The 13,787-nt window shown below is 31.2% G+C and overlaps 1 protein-coding gene across 4 annotated transcripts in view; it reads right to left on the minus strand.

Annotated features, from left to right (window-relative positions):
- LOC113761483 (protein ZINC INDUCED FACILITATOR-LIKE 1-like) overlaps positions 1-13,787 on the minus strand; it is an 82,676-nt gene that overhangs the window by 20,586 nt on the left and 48,303 nt on the right. For 2 of the 4 annotated variants that reach the window (XM_027304485.1, XM_027304490.1), the window contains exons 1-8: positions 4,938-5,270; positions 2,734-2,819; positions 1,699-1,759; positions 1,501-1,603; positions 1,314-1,416; positions 1,094-1,147; positions 622-684; positions 79-128 (exon numbers count right to left, since the gene is read on the minus strand). The exons of 1 other annotated variant lie outside the window; for it this stretch is intronic. In XM_027304485.1, the coding sequence (XP_027160286.1) occupies positions 79-128; positions 622-684; positions 1,094-1,147; positions 1,314-1,416; positions 1,501-1,603; positions 1,699-1,759; positions 2,734-2,819; positions 4,938-5,085 (668 nt within the window). In that variant the 5' untranslated portion in view covers positions 5,086-5,270. Of the gene's footprint in view, positions 1-78; positions 129-621; positions 685-1,093; positions 1,148-1,313; positions 1,417-1,500; positions 1,604-1,698; positions 1,760-2,733; positions 2,820-4,937; positions 5,271-13,787 lie in introns of those variants that run through there. One more of the 4 variants, XM_027304489.1, reaches the window with a different exon arrangement.

Genomic DNA, 13,787 nt, shown 5'->3' on the forward strand with positions numbered 1-13,787 from the left:
TTTGGAGCATTATGGATAAGAAAGTATTAGCCCAAAAACATTATGAAAATATTAATACAGAACCAGAGCATTTTTTACCTGCCAAAGATAGAATTTGGAGAAAATGTGGCAGGATATTTTTCTGCGGGCTTGGCACATGAAATAAAAATTAGAACACATTAATGACACTGAAAAGATGTGGGGCAAAATAAACCAGTCTCTACTTATACATGCTTCACAAGTTCAAGAATTTGAAAGTTTTTTGCACATATAGAATGTGGAAGCTCTAGTTGTAGGCATTTAGCTCATTATGCGTGAATGTTCACTAAACTAAGTCCAATCTTGTACTGTAGTTACTTATGTCAAACTAAATCCCAACCCGGTTTTCATACAGTACTGCTCTACAAATCAAGAAACGAGAATAAAAGCAAGAATCTTTTCTTGATGAAAGAAATTCAAAGAATAAAAAATCAGTGGCAGCAAAACTTGATACTTTAGCAATGGGGATTTGGTCAATACGTGTCTCCAAATCTTCAGTAGTATTTGAGTCAAGGCTGCTTCCAATAGTTAATATGCATATGATAAGGGATAAATTAGCAGCAGAAAAGTAAATGGGGGTTCATAAACAACAAATTAGAGTACCTGTGCAAGAAAACCTCCCAAAGCTGGGCCAGTGATCAAACCTATGGCCCACGATGCACTGATCTGCAAAATATATATATATATATATATATATTGTCAGTATTTTAGCATATTCTAGTTTAAACATGAAGGCTAGACCATTGGTGTGGCTCAATCGAACATCCCAGTATGGTTCAAAGATACAGTTGGGCAGGTCAAGACTCACCCTGTCTGAAGTTCCAGCCTTTCAGTCCAAAGTCATCGTTTAATTGCTATTTTGCTTCCAGTATATTGTATTTGACTTTCAAATAGTGCATTTTTTAGTTCTACATATGTTGTTTTGACAAAGTTATATTACTCGATAGATAACTATCTTGTCAATGATAGCTCACACCATAATTATGTTAGTAAACTGACATATCGCATAATACAAATTTTGCTAGTTAGGTAGCTAGTAATAAATCTGAAGTATACAGTGATCCGAGGTGCTTACAGAGGAGAGTGCCACAGCTTGATACTTGTGATGGCAAATCTCACTTGCATATGCCTGGAAATTGCAGCATATCAGTCATTGCTGTCTTTAGATTTTATGTAAATGCAAATGCAGGGAACAGGAGAAGAAAGACAGTTGCATCCATATAAACTTAGGATAACGGCTTCATTGTTCAGCTGTGAACTTCCAAGAGTAAAGGACCCCATGAATTTTGTAATACCTTCATTGGTCCGAGTAAACCGTTCAATGCACCAAGCAGAAACCTTGTACCAATTGCCATCCAGAAGTTCAAACTAAGACCGAATAGAGTATTGAAAACAAATCTGAAACCAAGATTTACCAAGGCTTATTGAACTATTCACAGTTAGAATAGAAAACTTAATTTGAAACAGATTAAGTGGACATACATAGCGATAACCCCTGTGAATATGACAGGTTTTCGACCATATCGATCAGCCACTACTCCCCAAAATATGGAAGTCAGAGTTCTTCCAAGCATATATGAGGCACCTTCATGATTATAGGCAACGTATGACTATTTATCAAGGACAAGTATGCAATACTTGGTGGAAAAATATCACTGAAGTAGAGGGAAATAAACTCACCAACATAGCCTGCATAAAAATTGATATCTTCCTCCCTCTTTGCAATATGGAAATCTCTTATCTGCAAGTTACATTGTAAAATTAAAGACTGAAACATCTGTAACTGAAATCTCTTTTCGAGAGTAAAAATACAGATGCATCCATGACATTAGGGAAAATAAGAAGTAGAAGAAATTTCTTCATGAAAGATAAATGCGTGAGCTGTAGAATCAGTAAGGGATTAATTTCTAACAGTCAAAAGCCTATATTAAACAAGTTCCATATCCAATAATCTGTGGGATTCATATATAAAATCAATTACAAAGTAATGTCATGTAATCCCATTTTAGTCTGAATTGCAAAAGCAGATAAAAGTTTCTATGTTCAGAGTTCCATGTTTTTATAGCAAAATCAATGCTAAAGGGACACAAAAGTGAGTGCAGACTCCCAGTGTCTAACAACATGGTATCTGTTTCCAAGTAAACATTATAATTTGGTTCAGATTCGATAATTCCTTCCATAGACTGCAAAATTTGTGGAAAAGTAAAAAATGCAAAGCATTGCCAACATATGTGTCTTTTTACACTACAATGACTGGCCAATTTCTTACAGGTCAAGTTTTAAAATGAAATTTCAGTAAAGCAGATCTGCCATTTGGTAAGGGAAAAGAAGGTAGATGCAAATAGTTTTTCAAGTCTAGTTATCTCCAGATCATGTTTTTGTAGTAAAGGCCACCAGCCTGAAACCACTAGCTTCTTGTAGGTCTATTAGAATTCTAAAAGAATAAGCTTATTTTATAGGTCAGGAGATCTAAAGGAGAAAATGAATTTATTTCTCCAGAGGCAGAAATAGTAAAATATCGGTATTTCAACACTGAAAGTTTGAAAGACTAACAAGATATCTGACATGAAACAGTAAGGAATCCCATGCCAAATCCTTATAAGAAGTAAATCAAAAGACTCTTAAACTAAGCTACTCAGGACAATTAAATAGAAGGGCATATACAGAAATTGAACAGAAGTTCAGTGCAACCAAATTTGGCTCAAATATACTTACCATAAAATAAAGAAATGGATAAAGAGATGCAATTGGTAGTGCTGAGGAAGCAACCAAAGACAGAGAAAAAGATGTCAGAGCACGACCTTGCAATAAAACTGAAATTGTCAATAAAACAATAACCAATCCTCATGTAAGTGCTAAAAACATTTGTAAATAACTACGAAGCTATACACATAAAGGTTTTGTAAAAATGCCAAACATTTAACTTGAAAAAGGAAAACTAAGCAATAAGAGGCAATAATATAGAGATATCCAGAGGTATTTGTTTGTGTCACAAATCCCAGATGAACCATTTACTCATCTAGGATAAAAAATATGTCCCCAAACGGGAGTAAGTAAAGAATATTGTTGCAACCAAGAAAAGACATGATGTACACACAAACTATTTGCTGTAAACTATTATGTCTCATTTCCTCTGTTCAAATTCAATCTCTTATAAAATTTGGTGTGACCAAAAACAGTAGTCATAAACCAGAGTCTGAACTTTAAATAAATATTTCGTTTAAATACTGAATGCATGAAAATTGGCAGTAGCAACACATCTTTCTCTGTTCCTCCAATTTGAATAAACTAATGTGGTGAACTCACATGGTTTAAATTTCCCTTCAATCTCATATAGAGTTCAACCTCTTGATATTTGTGCTTAGTCAAACCAAGTCACTTGACTTGATAGTTCAGTTCTATCATCTAATCTCAGTTTCTGCTTCCATGTGAGGTAGCGAACCACATTTTGCTTGTTCATATGTTCAGGCAAAAACATGCCAGCTGTTCATCTTTTATACCTTTTTTGTTGGATCTTTTCAAAAATAACCCATAACGTACAAAGAAAAGTTATTGCAATATAACTGAATTAAATGAAAGTAGTTCCCACTTTATACCTAAGGTAATAAGAAACCATTACAGGATAAAATAGAGAAAATAACCCGCTTCTGTCTAACACTCCCAATGGCAGAACTAATATCATCCAAACCAAACTCTATGAAGAAGAAGATCTCTTAATTTCAGGCAGAAGTTATTCCTAAAAGTGTAGATTTCCTTCAGAATCCACATGAATCTGCAATGGGAATCAATTTCTCGACACTTGTATTGGATTGAGACGTTCTTATTAGCATTCTTAGCTGTCCAACAGCACAACCTAAGAACAAATGTTTACTACCATGCAGAATTCAGAATCTCCATCTGGTCAATTAAAATACCAGTCCACTCTTCTGTTTTACCCACTACAGAGAAATGTCACCAGATCAATACAAATTTGGTATATGCCTGCCTGAAAAATTCAGATATGCATGGTCCCACAAAGCACAAAGAGAACCATATGAAAACAATGCTTCCTTTCTCTTGAAAGGGTCAATGTCATTCATTGGCTGTAATAATCACTCACATTCATCCTGCCCCGGCGATATTTTTGTTCAGTCAATACCATTGACTGCCTTTAATTCAGTGGGCCAAATTGAAAGGATCAAATATTATGTCTTTCCAGCCATTGTCTATAAGATTCATCTGCTAGTTATTAAAAATCTCTAAAGATCCTTGGATGAAAAAATTAAGGCCCTTAGGACCTTTTTCTTGACATTTTATAGCCAGTTAATAGAAAAGCATGAGTTAATAGGAAACATACCAGTTAATATAAAAGCACGAGTCATCCAATATGCCACAGAGATGTTTCAAAAGAACAGTAGAATTTTAAATAATAACAAGCTTTCTCTCTTCTACAATTTCAGGATGTTCTACGGAAGCTTGCTCAAAGTAAGTGATAGTAAAGATAGAGTTTTCGTTTCCGTTTCTTTTCTGCGATAACAAGAATTCAGGGAAACTAAACACACATCTTCTAGACTATATTATTGCAGCCAGAGAAGGGAGAAACCAAAATATTAAACCACTTGAGGGTCAATACGAGAGATGAAGGAATTATCTTTGATTAAAACTCTCAGATTCATGAGTTGAAATTGCTTTCTCTAGTTCTATTTCTCCACTTCTCGAACTCATGAACCAAAATTAAATCCTAAATGCAACAGGGCAGATCAGATCACTAGTCTCACCCTGAACAATTTTCATACATTTGCTCCCGCTCCCAATATCCAATAAGACTAGCTGGCCAACTACCAGACCAACAAACCAAAACCAAACTCCAGTAATCACATTTGCTTAGTTCACATTCAATCCAGCAAGAGAAGAGCAAAATTTAAAGAAACTTCAGTTACCTGCAGATAGCACAATGGTCCCCATGGTTAAAAGCTTCTTGATGGGCACACCTTCCTGCCTCTCCTTCATCTCATCCACCACACAACCAGGGCAGTTCTCATGGTACTGTTTCTTCAGCAGTGTTTCTTGGAGCCCATTGTTTGCCATTTTCTTACCAAATTCTCAGCACCACCGCCACTACCACACCGCCTGTCTGTAATCAAACAAATGAAATAACTAGACGCAAATATAGGAACCAATAAAGGGCTTAGCCATGGATGGTCTGTGGATCAAAATTATTTATCAGAACTCTCATTTTCAAGTCAGTCATTCTCATGTTGTCTGTCAATGGAAAAAACGTGGAACTCGAAAAAGGAAGTGTCTGGTATAGATTCAACTTGGATAAATGGCCAATTTCGTCCCTAAATTTTTTATGAGTGCCGATTTAGTTCCTAACTTTTATTTCTGACTAATTTGATATTTGAATTTATTTTGTAGTTCCAATTAAGGACCTCCATGATGGCACCACGGCCTAAAACTAATCTGACTCCTAATTGACTAATTAAATAGAGGTATTATCACGAGACTGTAATAAAACAAGTAAATCTTATAAAAAATCACTGAATAAAACTTTTAAATTGTGTAAAAAATACCAAGTAAAACTTTTTTAAAGCTTAATATTGTGATTTTTATACAATTTATTTGATTTATTAGAGCCCCATAAGTGATGTTTCTAAAATATCTTTGTTTAGTTTGTCAATTAAGAGTCAAATTAGTTTTAGGTGATGAAGCCATCACGGAAGTTCTTAATTGAAACTGCAAAATAAGTTCATATATCAAATTGATTAGGAATAAAAATTAGGGATTAAATCAATACTAGTGAAAAATTTAGGGATGAAATTGGCTATTTTCCCTTCCACTTGTGAAGAATTAGATAAATTCTGCCAATGGACATGATAGTGGTGACATTTGTACTGTAATAAAACAAGTAAATCTTATAAAAAATCACTGAATAAAACTTTTAAATTGTGTAAAAAATACCAAGTAAAACTTTTTTAAAGCTTAATATTGTGATTTTTATACAATTTATTTGATTTATTAGAGCCCCATAAGTGATGTTTCTAAAATATCTTTGTTTAGTTTGTCAATTAAGAGTCAAATTAGTTTTAGGTGATGAAGCCATCACGGAAGTTCTTAATTGAAACTGCAAAATAAGTTCATATATCAAATTGATTAGGAATAAAAATTAGGGATTAAATCAATACTAGTGAAAAATTTAGGGATGAAATTGGCTATTTTCCCTTCCACTTGTGAAGAATTAGATAAATTCTGCCAATGGACATGATAGTGGTGACATTTGTACTGTAATAAAACAAGTAAATCTTATAAAAAATCACTGAATAAAACTTTTAAATTGTGTAAAAAATACCAAGTAAAACTTTTTTAAAGCTTAATATTGTGATTTTTTATACAATTTATTTGATTTATTAGAGCCCCATAAGTGATGTTTCTAAAATATCTTTGTTTAGTTTGTCAATTAAGAGTCAAATTAGTTTTAGGTGATGAAGCCATCACGGAAGTTCTTAATTGAAACTGCAAAATAAGTTCATATATCAAATTGATTAGGAATAAAAATTAGGGACTAAATCAATACTAGTGAAAATTTTAGGGATGAAATTGGCTATTTTCCCTTCCACTTGTGAAGGATTAGATAAATTCTGCCAATGGACATGATAGTGGTGACATTTGTACGACTGATTAGATGCATGTGCAACTTTCCAGTAATTTGAATTGGGATTTGTTTTGTTTTCAATTATGTCTATATGTACACTTGGACATTATTTCTAACGTCGCGGGCATTATGGTAACATACCAATAGTCAGGATTAGGATTGGGTTGGGAATATGATAGGATTGCAGTAGTCAACATAAAGGTCAGGACAACCAATGTACAGGACACTGCCGGCCACCCATAATTCAATATACAAAAATCTTACTTACCGCTCCATTTTTAATCTTCCTTGTAAAGTTATTGCTGTAAAACAACGTATATAGTTGGTAGGTCGCAATCGGGTCGCTGACTCGAACACAACCTAACAACTCGAAATGAGTTAGGGTATCTGATCCGAATCCAAAAAATTCAAGTTAATGAGTTGGCAGGCCAATCTGAATGATCTGAAACATCATTTCTAACTTCACACAAGGCTAATTACATAATTAAGTAATAAAATTTTGATAAAATAATTTCAAACCAGATCTGAAATAAATTAAAACACTATAAAAGTGTTTTATCCCAAACTATAGCTAAAATAAATTAAAATATAATAAAAATAGAAAATAATGTAATATATCATTTATCCAAACTTAATAATTCGAACTTCACACAAATTAAACAAATTCATTTAGGATTAAGTGATTAATACCTTTGGCGAAAAAAGAATAACTTAGAAAATAATGTAATATATCATTTATCCACACTTAATACTAAGGCCTTGTTTGGCAGCCAATTTTTTGCCAAGTTTGTCTGGTACAAGTTTTTTAAAAACTTTAACTACAGTAATCTCAAAAAACTTTTCAAAATTTTTAAACTATACAATTCAAAATATTAAAAAAACACACACTTCAAAAAAAATTTTAAAAACTTCTACTGTAAGCTACAGTAAAATTTTAGATAAATATTCAAAAAACTTACTTGCTAAACAGGGCCTTAGTTTAGTTAGATAAAAAGAATAACTTCATTCAGGTCACCTACTTATGAATAAGGTAGGTTATAACAAAATACATTAAATAAGAGTATTTTAAAGAAGATACAAGTTAACTAAATTTTCAATTGAAAAGTAAATTTGATACAGATGAATGAAAAAAATAAAACTATCAAAGTGAAATAGATGTAATATAATCACACGCAAATGTATCATGGCAAAATAGAACAAAAATTACAATTTAGCTTGGACTGCCAATTGTGTGCTTTGAATCAATCATTTTTCCTACAATTATTCAATTGTATATTTTTCATACAATAATTCAATCATCTGTGTAATCATAGCTCGGAGGGCAACGAACTTAGGGCCAAAATGAGGTTCATCTCTGGTAGACAACTTCTCCTATTGACAGGAAAAATGACAACACATCACGTTGAATTGGAGAACAATTAATTGGAGAGAGAGAGAAGGCACCGGCTAGTAACCCACTAACCGAGAGGGAGATATTCAAATCTAAAAAGTCACATCACAGTGAGAAAAGCTGACAGAGGTTAGTATCTGTGAACAGATGTCAAGATTGAGGGAGGAATAAAAAAAGGAAGTGGCCAGGGATGGTTGGTGTAAATTTTTGAACAATGCAATATTTTTTAAAATGTTTTATAATTTTATGTAAATTTTTTATACATTTTTATAATATGTAATATTTTATTACTATTCATATGAATCTCATATATATTAATTGCGTCTCTATTATTAACTTTTATAAATAGTTTAAATAAAATTATGTCTTATTTAAAAATTATTATATCGTTTACAACGGCTATTACTGACAACTATTCGTAACCTTAATCAAAGAGACTGAGGAATCATTTTGACGGTTAAAGAAGTCCAATTAGATTAGGCTCTCCTGTTGTTGTATCCCCAATTCCCTTCTGTTGTACCCCCTATCTCAGATATGCCCAAATAAACATGAATCCTATCCAAAAACTATTTAAAGTTTTATTTTTTGGGTTAATGAAATTTTACCCTTTTGAATGTAGGGGGTAATGACACTTTACCCTCTTCAATGAAAATAATGTGTTTGGATTAGGAAGATTTGAAATAAAAAAATTTACTTCACAAATTTCAATCACCTTTTTATCTCATATACATTACATCACAAAAAATGCTACAGTAATTATCTCAAATATATCATCCAAATAAACTCCTATCCAAAATTGTGACAAATATTCCTTTTGAAAAAAGCAGGAAAATGAACTGGTTAAATATGTTGACAATTTTACCCTTGTGTTTTTAATCAATTGCAATAATATATAAAAGACATTTATTGAGAAATAGAAGTCATATTTAGCATCAGAGGCTTTCTTTAAAAAAAAAACACATATTTAGAGGTTTCACTTCGAAAAAAATTGAAAAAAGGGCCAATCCTATGTAGATCGGATACAAACGAAATTTGGAAAAACCAATTGATATCAAACCTTTAAGGCTTGGTAAAACAGTTTGAGAATATAAAATTTGATTACCGATTAATTAACGACCAATTTATCGAATTTCATATGTTAATAAATATTACATATATTACATAGGATCAAGCTGATTGAAGATAAAATTACAACATAATGATAAAATTGTCAACATATTTAAGCAGTCCATTTTTCTGCCTTTTCAAGTGGAATACTTGACACAAATAACAAACAGAATATTCTCAAGTAGGTAAAGTGCTTATTGTTTTCATTGAGGAGGGCATAGTGTTATTGACCTTTTATTTTTTTTGGTTGATGAAAACCTTTTACTAAATTCCTTCATTTAAGAAGTAATTTGTTTTAAAATTGCAAAGAGATCGAGTGTGCCCTCAACGCTTAGTATATACAATACATGAATCTTGAGTTTAGGTGCTAAAATTTGTGTCATTATTTATTATTTCAAATTTTCTATTTCAAGATTCATCAATCGACAGCTTATTTGTCAAACTTTCCACTCCTACGTAACTGTTGCCACGATACTCTTCGTATAATTGCTATGGCTACACTAATAAGCTACTAATTAACAAAAACCATCCGTAGTGTCCTTTCTTTGTATATATACATCCATACTAGTACGGGAACTACAAACGATTTAAAATAATTTAAAGTTTAGAATAATGCATGGATTTGGACATTTGAACTTATGTCCCGTACTAGCTAGGGATTAAAACATTTAAATTAAACCAACATATAACTATTGGATAACATGAATCAAATTTACTAAAAAAATAAAATAATTTAATAATATTAGGATTTGATACATGTTATGGAAACCTTCTAGAATCTCTCAACTAGTAAATAGGTATGTGTGTGTGCGTGAGGATGTGTGTGTATATATATATATATATAATAAAATTTTTAATAATCACCAAGAAATTATCTTTTTCTTTAATGTGCACACACAGAGTATGTGCCCTTCCTATTAGTCTATAGTCTATAGTCTATGCACACACAGAAATTCTAATACTTTATATTCTTGCCAAACTATCCTTGATAACTATCCATTATCAACAGGAGTGGCAATCGAGTCAGAAACGAATTGGCGGGTCGGATTGACGCGCAGATACAACAAAAAATTCGTTGACTCGAACACTACCCGCCAACCCAAGACGGGTCAGGATACCTGACCCAAATCCGAAAATTTCGAGTTGGCGGGTCAACCCGAATAATCTTAAACATAATTTCAACTTATTAATTTACCATTCTAGTTTCTAGCAGAACCAATTTCACAAAAGCCTAATTACATAATCAAGTAATAAAATTTTTGATAAAATAATTCCAAAACAGATCTGAAATAAATTAAAACACAATAAAAGTGTTTTATCCCAAACTAGATCTAAAATAAATTAAGATACTATAAAAATAGAAAATAATGTAATATATCATTTATCCAAACTTAATAATTCCAACTTCACACAAGTTAAACAAATTCATTTGAGATTAAGTGGTTAATGCCTTTGGGGAAAAAAGAATAACTTAGTTTAGTTGGATAAAATATTTTTATATTTATTAAATTATTTTTAATTTATAAACAGGTTATCGGGTCAACCCGTAGGTGACCTGAATTCGACCTATTTTTTTTCGAGTTCATTGAGTTCAAACCGATTTTTATCCTAACCTGCGAAACCTCAACCCAAACCCATTAATTTTGTGTTACATCCATGTCATGTTTTCAGGTCGTGTCGAAAATTGCCACCCCTAATTATCAATCTGTTCTTTTATCAAGTAACATGTATTGCTTATTATTATATTTTTTGAGCTTATTTAGGAAACTTTAATTTTTATTAACAACTATCAATTGTTGTTATGAATTACTACCAAAATAATTATCTGTTTATAGATTTTATTTTTAGTGAATTTTCTCCATAGTTATTGTCAACCTAAAACAAAAATTTTCCTTAAAATGATTTCAACAAATATGCTCAAAAAATTTTTACTAATTCCTTGAGTTGCGCACACATTGGTTTGTGCCTTTAACACTATCTTTCTTTATATCTCTATATATATAATGCGTGAGCACCCTTTGGTGTTAAAATTTTCTATCATTTAATAGATTATCTAATATATCCTTTATTTTTACAATTTTTACAGCCCACTTCCCCTTTTTCTCTTATCCATTCTCTTTTTTCCTTCTCAGTAATATTTAGTATAACTTCCTCTAAACTACCACTAACCCATGACACTCATATAATATTTTTAAAAAGGGTTATTATCAGTTTATCCCCTTAAACTATATCACTACTATCAGTTTACCCCCTAAAGTTATCTTTTAGTCACTTTACCCTCATAAATAATTCAACTGAACATGTTAAGAAATTTTGGATAAAAATACCCTTTCATTTTATAGCATTACTACATTGTTATTATCTCTTTATTCATTTAGATTATAGTGATACAATCACTTTAGTTCCTAACATTATTTTCTAGGCATTTTACCTTATCGTTAATCTAACTAGTATGGTAAAAAAATTTTAAATATATTTACCCTTTTTTATATATAATTAAAAATAAAAAAGTTGGAATGGTTATTCTTTTTTTTTTTGTACTTTAAGAGATCGAAAAACATAAAAATAAAGGATTTTCTCAAATTTCTTTTTTTTTTTTTACATTTATTAATACTAGGAAAAGAAAAAGAGATAGCAAAGAAGGAGACAAAAAATTAGATTTTGCAAAAAAAAAGAAAATAAAGAAAAGTCTAACATTATTGTATTACTTTAAGATTGTCGATATTAGGATTGGAATTTGATGGTAAACAAAAAAGTGAAATAATTTTAAAATAATAAAGTATTTAATTCTTTTTTTTTTGTAATTTTTTTTTAAAAAAAGAATTGAGCTCTCTCTCCCTCTCTCCCTCCCCCTCCCCCTCTCCATCTTTCTATTTTTTTCAATACTAATAAAATTGCCAAGAAAAAAGAAATTAATACGTTGACTTTTTTTCTTGATACTAAAAAGGAGAAGAGTCACTTTAAATTTTTTATTATTTTTATTATACAAAGAGAAGGGTATTTTCTTCTAAAATTTTTTAACTTGTTAAGTTGGTTTAATGGTAGGATATATTGCCTAAAAAATAACTCTAGGGGGTAAATTAATAATGAGACTATATTTTATGGGGTAAAGTGATAATAATTTTAAGGATTAAACATGTCTTTTGATTTTAATTAACAAACTCCGTTAAGTTTGACCGTTAGTGTTGGGGGTAAAGTGATTAAAAGATAACGTTAAGGGGGAAATTGATAGTAGCACCAAACGTTAAGGAGATAAAGTGATAATAACCCTTTAAAAAATGATAACGGTAGGTTTCATAAAGTTTTCTCACCCTTTATTCATCTAATTAATTCAATATTATTTGTCTTTTTAAAATTTATTAATTCATTGTTTTTTTCATAATATGCATAGACATAATGTGTGCCTCACCCACTAGTATATATAAAGCATGATGCACGGTTTTGGTGTTAAAATTTTTTTATCATCTTTTATCTTTTTTTCAATTTTACCCTAAGAAAAGTAAAATTTTAATAAAAAATAACTACTAAAGTTCAATAACTTCCACTATTTTAACTTCCAATGACTTCTTTTTTTTTTTTTTTGCAAAAGGGAAAAAATCATAACTTCTTTTTTTTCTTTGTAACAAACAAACAAAACTTCTAATAAGCATTGGTTTTTAATAAAAATAACTTTTTTTCCTTAATTTGCACTTTCAAAGGGTGTGCTTTTCCAACCAGTCCACGCACACACACAAAAACACATACATACAATACTAGTGCTAAAGGCACACGCACATATCTCTATACATAAAGCATGAGTACCCTTTATGTTAAAAAGTTCTGTCATTTAATAGATTTCCTAATATACCCTTCATCTTTTAGACTTTTACAATCCACCTCCCCTTCTTTCTCTTATGGGATAATATCAGAAACTGTCCTTGAGGTGTCTCTTAATATCACCTAGCACCTCTAAAGTTTTAAAAATATAACTTACCTCCCATACTTTTATTATTTGTGTAACAAAATTTTTAGAAACCCTAAACTACCCTTTCACTTACTAAATAAAATATTCCTAAACCACTTTGTTTACTTCAAGAAAACTATTACCTCAAAAACAATCTCTTGTAGTACTACCACATCACAGTGTTATACCTCATTGTAAGCACAAATTTCGTTACCTAAAATAAAAGACAAGAAAACTTACACAAATACCAAATATATTAAATCAAATAATAAAATGGTTACAGTCTCTGAAAATTCTTGAATTAAAGAAATTAATCTCCTGATTCTTCTCTTCAAAAGACTTCAATCGAAGGGTCGAAAAGACTTGTTCTCCAATAAAAAAAAGGGCATTTCCTACTGTTTGGGCGTAGAAAACGGAAGATTTGATGATGGCGTTGAACACTTGAATCTTTAAGTTTTCAACACGAACGGAAGAGGGATTTGTTTGACATGATTTGGAGTTGAGTGAAAAAAGCTCGCTAGGCAATTTGACAGGGTTTCTTTGGAATTTAGAGATTTCAGTGTGTCTTTTGCTTTGAGCGAAAATATCTATTTATAGCCAAAATATGTAGGTTATATCTTCAAAAAAACCCTCCGGACCCTTCCTACATTTTAGGTGACTTGTAGCTTAAGAAACCCATTTAACTTAGGTTTAAATAG

Source organism: Coffea eugenioides, chromosome 2, assembly GCF_003713205.1.
Source record: "Coffea eugenioides isolate CCC68of chromosome 2, Ceug_1.0, whole genome shotgun sequence".
Classification (NCBI taxonomy): domain Eukaryota; kingdom Viridiplantae; phylum Streptophyta; class Magnoliopsida; order Gentianales; family Rubiaceae; genus Coffea; species Coffea eugenioides.